A 12,211-nucleotide genomic window follows, 5' to 3' on the forward strand; every position below is an offset into this window, starting at 1 on the left:
TAGTATGTAATAATAATTTTTGGTTTATTTGCTGATTTTCAACGGCAAGCTTTTAAACAAATTTATTACATGTTTTTTTATTTATTTATTTTTTTATTATTCTTTATTTTTCGTTGTGCATTAAGTAACAGTATACTTGCTCTGCTCCAATAGCAGTCACATGTTGTATGGCAACAGGCATAACAAGCATGGCATTGCATAAAGATAAACAGCACTTTTTTCTTCTTTTTTTTGAGTGAGTTAAAACAGTGAGTTTGACATAACATATGAAACAAAGCGTTTTTCTGTCTGTGATGGTAATGTGAGTTGGCGTTATACGTTTGTGGTACATGTTAGTTACTGAAGAATTCAACAGTTATGTATACACGCAGGCTCTTTTAGTTATGATTTGGGTAGACAGTAGTAAGATGTGAGGCATAGCGTGTGTGTGAGAGGCTGTGGGGTTGTTCTACTGACTACATCACTACGAGTGTTTCAGACGCTTAATAAGTGTGTTTATATTCCTGAATAGACTGATGTTCTATCAACTCGGTTATTAAGTAGCTTAAAGACATCAATCACATAAGTTATCAGACAAATAAGAGTGTGCAATAGGTTTTAACTTTTCCACCCTGGGTGGTCCCCGCCTCAGAGAGATGACAATCGGTGGTGCTCCGAGACTCGCCTGGATACGGCAGTGTAAAGGGACAAAGTTCTGGGGCCTGCCATAATGGGTGTTAGGGTAACTGAGTGGCAGTCTTTTAGCTTGGGTTGCAGTCGGATGTCTGCCATGTGCGGGATGCAGAGTACGCTGGTTTTGCTGAGCACCGGGCTGATCACTCCCTTTGCAGGCAGTCGGTCCGTGATGGTTCAGGAGGTATTTTGGGTAAGGCTGGGACGCTGGAGCGGTGGTGTCTGCTGTGGACTGTACACCTGAGCGTGCTTGGTCGGTAGATTGCCTGTACTGACCTCCACTGGTCGTTGGTGTTGCTGTATGTTTTGACGTGTCATGCCTCAAGTTTGTCTGCTCGATGGCGTTGGGTGGCTATTTTCCTCCATGTTCTCTCCAATAGAGTAGATATGAAATGAGACTCCGGTGTGTATAGGTAGAATAATAGCAGCTTTATTATAAAAGGGTGAACAATCACCACCAATATAAAATGTAAAAGTTTGAGGAATAAAGGTCCTACGCGTTTCGTTCCTGTAATGGAACTTCCTCAGGGACCAAATAAAAAAAGTAATGTTACAATATTTAAAACACTTATAACAAAATCCCGCCCAAGTAGTGCCACCTTTTGTAAAGTTTTGTCAAGCAGAGAAAAAATACTAAGACAAAGTAGTCCATACTTTGTCTCAGTATATCTATTGACTACTTAGGAATTTCAGTTCAGGGGAAGGGCAGGTGACAGTGCGGCTTAAAGCTTTCCCATTATTTATGGAGATTAGCTATTTATTGTAGGTAATTGTCATCAGAGTGGCTTATTAGAAAGGATACCTTATTTGTGGCATATACGTTTTATAAAAGTGTCAAGACCAAGTTCTCGCAGCGTCTTTATCAGGTGACATCTCTCAACCTCGCTCAGATAAAGATTAAGATTGTCCATGGCGCTAGGCAGGATGCCAGATTGGGTTCCTCCTAGAGCTCTGGACTCTGTGCCTGTGAGTGGTTTTTGAGAGTGTATAAAAGGGTTCTATGACCCCCATACAATAGCGTAACAGCAAGGTGTGTCTTAAGTGTTAACACAGTCACAGAGGTGATACACCAGTGAGACACTCCAGGGGTGTCTCGGGGCTTAACCCCTAATGTATGGAAAAAAAGGAAAAAAGAATAAGCCAAAATCTTCTCACATAAGTGAGGAGATGACTCCCTGGATTTATACCAGTATCTAAAGTAATGGTGTGATCTCTGTGGTGGAGACAATAGTAACAAAAACTTAACTTATAAGCAAAATGGCTAAATACATAAATTCCTTATCCTTCTAAGGCTATTCCTATATTAGATGAGACAGGTCTACCACACAGTATACATGACTGGCTTAATTGTCAATAAATAGTAGGTCCAGTGTAAGGTAGATTCTGTATGTATATTAGTCAGATTTTGTGTATCAAAATAATATCAAAGTATCAAAGTAATCAATAGTATCGATAATACTAGCACGTGTTACTTTTGATGTTGTGATGGTAATTGCAGGATAGTACCAACTTATGTGGAAAAATATACGTCTGTCAAGTGCTGTGCTTAATACAGAGTCAAAGGGTGTGTTAACTCACCATGGGCTGGTAAGAATGGGGATATAAGGAGGAGAATTGTAGTAAGCCCCTCTCTCTTTAAATCTGGCTAGATAGAAAAATAGGAAAAATATTTTACTATATTTCGGGAGACGTCCAATGTCGGGGGGGGGGGGGGCTAGATGGTGGTTTTCACTCTATAGGGTCAAGAATACATGTCTGTGTTCCTGACCCTATAGTATTTCTTTAATAAGGAGGTACCGGGCTTAGCCAGGATATATAGTGGAACTACCAGTACTGATAACTCCCTGCTGACTGAAGGAAGGTCTCATCGTGCCACAAACAGAGCTACAGGCTTAGATAGGGTCACACCTGTCTGAGCCCAGGCCCTAAGTGGCCCGCCTAATGGGTAATATGACTCTGCTCTTGCTGTAGGGGAAGAGATGTCAGGGAGGACAAGCTGAATGGAGATTTGGGAGGAGTGCTGTGGTGCCACTGGACAACTATCATCAGCATTCTGTGCTGACAACAGACGTCCAATGTGCAAAGAAATGACATTAGCCTCCTGCAACTCTCGCTCTGGGCTGGCTAATGATAACAAAATAACGCAGCCAGAAATGGAGTTACTCTTTCAGCAGCAAAGGGGTTAAACTGTGTATAATGAAATCCTGCACATACAGACTCCAAGCACCATGACCACTTTGCTTAGAGTATCCATCTGAGCGTGTTCGTTCTGCTTTAAAAGAAGATTAGGTGGTTGTTCACTTTTTCACAGTTAACTCAATTAATGTTACTTCCTAATTCAACAATATAAACTAAATTGCAGACTTGGAAAAATTATAATATAAACTTCATTAAAGCTGTTGTTGATTCTCTCTGATTCACTGTTTAATGAATTGACCACTATGAGTGTTAATAAATGTAACACTCTTCCCATATTCATGGGACTAAAACATAATTTAATAATAAGGTAATTTTCTTGACCAGCAATTTACGTGATTTGTTAGTCATTTACCAGAAAACAGATTATGGCTCCTCAGACATTTGTGTGATTATGTTCAGATCTTTTAGCCTGAGTAATCGGGTGAAAAACCAGAGTTATCCAGACTTATTGTTGGGAGACCAGAACAGACAGAATGGATAGCCTGGCTAGACACGAGACGTTTGCTAACATTCTTTATCGGATGCTCACATAGGCCTATGATTAACTATGTGTCTCTCTGTGTGTATGCATATAAATATTAATTTCTTTTTTACTATGTATGTACTGAATATAAAAAATACTATATATTAAGTACTTGTGTAGTGTGTGACTGTGTGTACAGATTTACAGCATGATAAAGTATTAATTAGCAAAAATAAATAAAGATCTCAGAATGAGTTGGTGATATTAAATAATAATAATAATAATAATAATAATAATCAGCATCTTTGTTAATCCAAGATGCGGGACATTTAAGTCACAATAGGGGCTAACACTAAATAATTCAGTACATTTGTAAAGATCAAACCATATACTGGATTTTTATATAATTATAGTCTGTATTATAACATAATCAAGGCATCAATCAGTTATTATAAAATAGATGGGGGAGAGAAAGTTATAATGAAAGGAGGTTAAGTGAAGAGATGCGACAGCAAAGGAGAAAGTGGATTGAATGTGTGCGGGACTGAGCTCGAATAAGCAAAGGGGAAGTGGGGTGATGTTAAGAGGAAAAACAAAATTAATGGGGTCTTGCTGCAAATAAGGAATAAGGAGCAAGCGAGCAAGATGAAATTAATTGAAAACAAGAATATGTACAACAGACAGAGGTGGGATCCACAGATAATAATAACAAAGTGTTACTATTAACCAATTTAATGGGACTTATTTTTTCTAACTCAGAAAGTAAGAGAGTCAACTCTGCTTGGAATTGAACCTGTGACCTTAGAGGGTGTAATCAGATTCTAGTGATGATGCATTAGCCCACTAAGCTATTTGAAAACTTGATATAAAGTGGAACTGGAGGCAACGGTATATTACAATCATGACCCAGGACAAGTCTACAAATACAATAAGTACTGTATTGTACTACACGTTTTAGATGTAGATGTTGAAATGAGGTAACAACAACATAATTATATTCGTATTCATACACTAGAACTGTCTAATCACTAGGTTGGAATGTGTTATTTACATGCATATTTTATTCTGGAGTGATGTAGATAATGTAGAATTTTTTACCTAATTAAGCATTATCTTTGTATTTTTTTGGTATTGCATCTAATTGTAAAATATATTTTCAGTAAATCATGAAGTCTCTTTAAATATACCAGAATAGCACCAGGCCAACCCTTCGGCCACACTCATAAAATGATAGTGTTCTCCATTGGCTATTTGGCACTTTGGGTGGAATTGTAAAGATACAAGATTATTTTTAAAATTTAGAATGGTTTTAAAAGAATTTTCAGTTAGACACATTTCCCCCTGTGTTTCCTCCATTATGATTGCGTCTCTGTAGTGTTTTCTTATGGACTTTAATATGGACAAAAATACTTTGCAAATCACCATAAATACCATTTATCTTAATTTTTTTGCAAACTTGTTATAAATGGTATCTCACACGATTCAAGCGATTTGCATTGTAATGTGAGATATCATTAAATTGCATCACCAGCTGGCTTGCACTGCGCAGAACACAGGACCCAGCTGTTACAGAGCAGACAGACGCTGCAAGTCTATTGGGTCTCAGTCTCTCTAATTACCAGCCGCTCTGTTTTTTTCTAACTGCCAAACAATGTCAAAATGTTTTGAACATTTTCTTTCCATTGAGTAGAAATACCCAAGGTGAATAAAAATTGATTTTCTTTCCTTCGAAGGAGCAAAGACTTGTTAAGGAAACCAGTGGTTCATTTTTTCCCCGTTATAATAAATCCTGAGGGGAAGGCTATTCGAGACCTAAACTGACCCTCTCATGGAAATGATGTAGAATTAATGCAGCAGTTCTGCTGAGAACTGATTTTATTAAATAAGAAAAGAACTTAGTCCTATAGAACTAACCTGATACAACCTGCCAGTTTGGAACAAAATTACGAAGGAATATTGGAGTAGCTCTGGGGATTCCATGACAACTTGTATGCCACATGAGTGTTGTCATTCAAAATACCATGTCAAGTATCTAATTTATTAACCCACTATAGCTTTGCGCAAGGGGGTGCTATACGCATTTAGGAAATTAGAAACACAGCCAGTCTAAAGAAACTGACACTATTTATTTCTATTTATTTATTTGTGTTTAAAATTTTTGTGGGGTCCACAAAGGCACAGGTAAACGCACAACTATAGGATATTTCGATGTTTCTGTTAACAGATATAACAAGTTTTTAGGGGTTAGCGTTGTAAGGTCTTAGGAGTTGAAAACCGAGTTGAAGTATGTAGGTACAAGTGGCCTTAATTTGGTACTTTAATAGGTATATGTTAAGGCAAGTATGCATTTGACTTAATAAGAGGAATAACAAGTGGGAAAAGGGGAATATGAGGATTTGGGTCCCAAATAGCGACTGATCTTCTAAAAAAAGGGACACCATACAGTAAAATAAGATTCAAATAAGATAGTGCTGTAAACCTGAAGCTGTCTTGTGTATCAAGGTTCAGTATCACTAGCAAGTCGGTAACCAACGTCATGTTGATGAGTTGCATGAGCAACGAAACAGCTGTCCATCACTGGCTCTGCATCACTTAATGAGCTGTGTTTCGAAGCTGTTGTATACAGCAAACACAAACGCCAAGGAATCCATGTTTAAAATGGAATAATGAGGCAAAAAGGTGATTCTTTGTTGAACTCATTTGCATATGCCCACCCAGAATCCCTTGCAGTAGTAACAGCACTGCATATTTGAGATTTCTTATGGCTTGACTGGTGTGCATATAAATGTTTAACAATGTATTGACTATCCACTGACTTCCCCACCATTACTTTTTTTGGTTTGTTTGTGCTCTGCAAGGTTCAGTATAATAGAAATGAAATAATGTGCATCTTGGAACATTCAGGAGTTTGATATATTTTGGAGTTTTTTTAATTTTGGAACCCAAAAGTTAACTTTAGAAGTGGTGAATAAGTGTTTGTGGATCAGTGTCATAATGGATCATTGTATCTCTCCATGCTGTACTAGTAGCCAACAACCAGCCACAATGAGAGACACACTCTGAAGCTGCATGCACTAAATCACATAACCCGCCTATCCCAGGGTCACAGACTGCAGCATTCCGATGTAGGAAAGAATGAGGCACTTTATTTTGAGCTATAAAGGATCTAAAAGTATATCTTAAAGGTTAGAGAAGAAGGAAGGAAGGTGTGATGTTAAACTTGAACTAGCAAAGGGACTGACTTTTTAAAGTGCTCATAGATGACATAGAGACACTGTGTGCACATGTTTATCGTTACGATGCAGGTATGTCACATTACAACACCTACCTTCATCTGTGGTCGCTCTCTTTCTCACAGTCAAAGGAGCCCCGCAAAGAGTTTTTTTTTTCTTCTCGCTGAGTGTCCTTCCTGCCATATTTATTTTGTTTTATTACCTCACTTGGATAAAATGGGCCATTTAAAAACATAACGATCAGGAACTGTGCCTAGAAAGTAATGTCTCCCTGAAATCTAACAATGGTTAAGTCAAGGCAACAAAACAAATAGAAAACATGTGCCATAGCAAATCACAACTGTTAGCTTTTAACTGGTGCAACTTGAAAGACATTTGCTAAACCTGTCCTTTGCAATGCTTTTACCATGGTGCTGATTCTTTTAGACATGTGTGCAAACAGTATTTTGGCGCAGTTAATCAACATTTCAGTGAAACGGTTAACATCTGTTGAAACGTATACGTGGCAATGCACGTAATGTGTATAGCATTAGAAACAAAGGGTTCTACTCATTAAACACTAAATCAAAGTGAATTGAAAGTCAAATTGCACATTTAAACGGAAAATGCTGATTTGGAAAAAAAAATCCAACTCCGCTACAGTTACAGCTTATATTCAATTAACTAAAAAATTCATTATTTAGAGGGGGAAAATATTACACCTTTGAGGAGATTTCACCTTTAAAACATTGAAAATTAGCTATATAATTCATCTTAGCTTATCATTCAAGATTTAGCAACTGACATCCCAGGCCACCACGATTCAAGCACAGCCAGAGCATATAGAGCCTATAGAAACAGAAAATAACACTGGTTTTTTTTTACACCTCCTCCACATACTAAGTTCACTGACATAAAATGGCAGGACTTATAACAATGATTACGTTAAGATGTTGCTAAACACAGAGGTGTAGAGTTCTACATTCTGATTTTTCAGACCTCACAAACACATATTTGGTAAATAAGTACACAGCTAAGTTATAAGTTGAGAGTAGACCAAACACAATAAAACACCCCACTGGTTGATACAAATTAAAAAATTTACTATTGTGCATCATTAATGTAACTCATTTAAGATCTATGAAAAAGTCTACCTGAAGCCACACAATTAAAATGTATGCATTTTTTCTCATTGGGGATATATTTATAAATAGCTTGCAAAAACTGCAGATCTCTTGTCTGAAATATTTGCAAGCCCACCCCTTCTAACCCTGCCCAGACTTTCTGTGGCTGTCCAATCACGAACTTCCCAATGCAGCTTAATGGGAAGTCTTTGCAAGGCAGGATTTCTGCGCGATTGCTGCCTCTTCAGTTTAACTCCACTGAGCTAAACAAACCAGGAAGTAACAGGGGCTGTTGTCTGATTGACAGTCCGGGGCTGTAACCAGTATAAATTATAAAAGTGCCAATTTCAATTAAAACCTGCACTCTTTGTAAAATAAAAAAAAAGAGGACACACTATTCACACATAAGGTGTCAGGAGTGTCCCTTTAAGCATAATAACCCAGAGAATTTCTGTGTCTATGATTCTCCCAGAATTGTTTTGGTTTATAAAGCTGTGTTGAAAACAGTGATCCATTGCTAAGTATACCTGTAGAAATGAGGATGAAATCTTCAATATGATGCCTTCCTATGCTCATTTGCATTTTGAGTTGGGAATTGTGATTTATTCTGTGGATTTTTCCCAAGGTAATTCCCCAAATATATAGATAATGCACATCAGCAAATCTTCCATTTGCAAAAAGTACACATTATAACCTTTGAAATTACTGTTCCCCTTTAAGAGTGTAGTCCACAAAGTTCATTCATTTCAGGTAAAAGCAGCCTGATGTGAACAAAACGCCTTAGAAACAACATTGATAATTAAGGTTTGTAAGAACATTACCCAGCTGTGTTCCGCTGGTGGTCTTAGCATTCCAAACATCTCTTTTCCAATATATGGAAGCATTTAGTGGAATATCAAAATGTAATATTGTGCCTTCTGTCTTATGTTTCAGCTTTGGTTTGCATTTGTAAATGGATTTTCTGGACAAATTCTATTTGAACGCTGGTGCATTGGCCTGTACAATGTGGTAAGTGAGTCATTTTGGTTTTTGATTACATGTAAAAGTGCAGTAAATTTCACTCGTTGTTTATGTCTACGAGGTTGATCACATGCAATTATCAACACACAGTAAGTTGCAAGCTTTTTTTTGTTGTTTTTTGGGGGGGAAAAATGTTGTTCTGGTGCATACATATGCAAAACAATTGTTGGAAAGTAATTTCACAATAGAAACCACATTCTATTCATTACACAGAAATAAGTCCTGCGCTCAAACTCCCACTACTCCTGGGCAGCAGCAGCAGCAGCAGCGACCATAGCACACATCAGCAATAATACAATAAAAACCAAAGACAAAAAGAGTTACCTGCGCACTAGCCCAAATCCCTATGCATATTTAAATAAATATTTCTTTAAATAGGCAATGGGATTTGGGCCAGTGTGCACGCAGGTAACTTTTTTTCTTTCTAAAGTGTGTTATGTGCTTTCCAATTTAATTTCAAACATTTCACTATAGCTCCCGATGTGCTTTCAGATATTCTGCATGTTATCACATCTCCCATTGTCCCAAGCCTAACTATCTGACATTATGCTAAACTGCAGAAGATGCTCTTGTATTGAAGCACAGTCGTTTCATATGTCCAGGAGTGTAGCTCAAATGCCAAACAGCAGAATTCCAAGCCCAGGAAAATATAAGTTACTCTGGAGATATGTGTATATACAGGCATATCACCAAGCCTTAACAGTGATTAAAATTCATTTAAAATCCATTAACGGCAGCAGGAACCGCAATGTGGCAGCCAACCTAAATAGATATACTTTACTGATTTACAGTGATAGAACCAGAACGGCTATGGCAGTGATTAATGACGGCTCAAATGTTATTTGTAGCATTATAAGCCGCCAAAGGAACCAGGTGTTGGGAACATTCTATATTGAAAATACAACTTTCAAAGCCGTTCAAACTTAAGTACGAATACATATAGCACCCTGAGTGGCACACATCTGCTTGCTTGCAGGATTTGAGATCACAATATCCAATGATTTTACCTGGAAGGATTTGTTTAGCGTTTAAGTGATGTAGTGAAGTTCAAGTGATTTCGTTGTGATGTGCATGTGATGTGAAGAAATGCTTGGAATTTAATTTTTTTCCCCCAGTCGTTCAGACTTTAGGAAACGTATCATTTAGTTATGTTACCATCTTTCAGTGTGGAACTGCATCTCAATCATAGGAATGCACAGCATTACATGACGGTGTGTACCAAGAGAAAATTACCGTTGGAACTTACGAATACTTAAAAATACTCATTTTAAAAATGTGTATAAATATACTTACTTTTCCTCTTTTTGATAAATAGGTGTATTCAAAGAGAGTCATAAAAGGGGTACAGGTGTCAGGATTTCTTACCTCAGGCTAAAAAGTTGATTTACTCACCTTTTCACAGCGCTGCACGAGGCTCCTAGTGTCTGGCCCCGCTCCTGATCTGCCTACTTGGCTGACATCATCAGAATTGATGATCTCAGCCGATTACAATATTTTCCCATTGGAAGGAGACGGGGCAGTGGGCAGACCCAAACGCGGCCCTAGCCAATCAGTATCACCTCATAGAATCAACGCATATCTTTGGGTAAAGTTCAGCATCTCCATGCAGAGCGTGGCACCTCTAGTGGCCATCTGAGGAGTTGCCAGTAGAGGTGTTCCTAGGCTGTCATGTAAACACTACATTTTCTGTGAAAAGGCAGTGTTTTCATTAAAAACCCTGCAGGGATATATTATGCTCACCAGAACAACTACCTTAAAGGACCACTATAGTGCCAAGAAAACATACTCGTTTTCCTGGCACTATAGTGCCCTGAGGGTGCCCCCACCCTCAGGGTCCCCCTCCTGCCGGGCTGGATGGAGAGGAAGCGGTTAAACTTACCTTTTTTCTCCACCGCTGGGCGGGGAGCTCTCCTCCTCCTCTCCGCCTCCTCTCCTCCTCTTCGGCTGAATGCGCATGATTTTCACAGTGAGAAGCACGCAAGCGCCTCTAGCGGCTGTCAGTAAGACAGCCACTAGAGGCTGGATTAACCCATAGGTAAACATAGCAGTTTCTCTGAAACTGCTATGTTTATAGAAAAAAGGGTTAACCCTAGATGGACCAGGCACTCAGACCACTTCATTAAGCTGAAGTGGTCTGGGTGCCTATAGTGGTCCTTTAAGCTGGTTATTCTGGTGATTGTAGTGTCCCTTTAATTTAAAAACACGCTTACCCAAACTACCATATAACAGAAAGGTCCACACACCTTTTATTATTATTATTATTATTATTATTTATGTAGCACCAAAATATTCTGCAGCACTTAACAACAATATGGAATGGGGATAATCGACATGTTGTTGAAATAAAAGATATTAATAGGGACAAGAGGTCAAAAGGGCCTTGCTCAAACAAGCTTACAATCTATGACCTTTATCATACAGATCAGTCTCCGGACGCTCTATTATTACCACCCAAATAGGGTTAACTTGTAATATATACAGAGGCAGGAGATTGACAATGTTTTTGTCCTGAATGATTAAGACATATATTACCCTGTGGTTAAGGGTCCTATTTATGATACACTCACTATTATTTAATGTATAGAGGTAATTGTCATTCATAAGAAAAGGATACATCATAACCTTCATAAGTAAATATCAACTGCTTAACTGACTGCTACTATTGTCTTAACAGATTTTTACCGCTTTACCTCCCTTCACGTTGGGAATCTGTGAACGGTCCTGCAGCCAGGCTAGCATGCTACGGTTTCCACAGCTTTACAAAATCACACAGAACGCAGATGGGTTCAACACGAGGGTGAGTGTAAAAGCAGTGACATTTGCATTTTTCATATCGCATTCAGAGGGAGAGTTCCATTGCACTAACCGAGTGAAACATGGTCATGTGACATGGAAGCCCCCTTAGGTAAGCATTGATGGAATGCATTCCTACGGGGAAGCTTGGATGCATGCACGGCGCACGTATCAAGTCCACAGTGCTCTCCTATAAGAAATATTGAATTGGACTATCATGGAGGAGACCATGTTTCCTAAATGACGTTGCGGGAGGCTGAGAGGTAAGTAGCACAGAGAGAGACTTGGCGCTGATTAAATGTTAGTAAAAAGCTATATTTTATTATTTTTATGGCAAATGGTATTAAGGTAACGCTTTAGTTTTAGAGATATTTAAATGCAATGCGTTTATTCAAAATCAGAGAATTAATTTGTCCTTTAAAAAAAAAAAAAATACATTTTCAGGGTTCTTCACAAAAATACTAGACCCTCGAAAGGTGACCCCAAAAGATTCTGGGAATAATGTCCCTATATGCAAGAAGAAATGCATGCAGTTCTTATAACCCACAATGTTCCCATTGCAATTAGGAAAAAAATGTATAAAGTTGTAGGCAGAATCCACTGATTACACTTATAAGGTATTAATGGTTGAATGGCTTTAAATGAACTAAGATGTAGAGGGTAACTGTGGGTGGTCAGAACAACATCAAATTAGTCCTCAAAGGCCATTAATCTGACAGAATGTTGTG

At 38.3% G+C, this 12,211-nt stretch overlaps 1 protein-coding gene across 2 annotated transcripts in view; it reads left to right on the forward strand.

Annotated features, from left to right (window-relative positions):
• The window catches only part of ATP8A2 (ATPase phospholipid transporting 8A2), a 673,473-nt gene that overhangs the window by 435,847 nt on the left and 225,415 nt on the right, over window positions 1–12,211 (forward strand). For both annotated transcript variants that reach the window (XM_063429614.1, XM_063429623.1), the window contains exons 28-29: window positions 8,604–8,678; window positions 11,365–11,487. In XM_063429614.1, coding sequence (XP_063285684.1) covers window positions 8,604–8,678; window positions 11,365–11,487 — 198 coding nt within the window. The remainder of the gene's footprint in view (window positions 1–8,603; window positions 8,679–11,364; window positions 11,488–12,211) is intronic.

The sequence above is a fragment of the Pelobates fuscus genome, chromosome 1 (genome assembly GCF_036172605.1).
Source record: "Pelobates fuscus isolate aPelFus1 chromosome 1, aPelFus1.pri, whole genome shotgun sequence".
Lineage (NCBI taxonomy): Eukaryota > Metazoa > Chordata > Amphibia > Anura > Pelobatidae > Pelobates > Pelobates fuscus.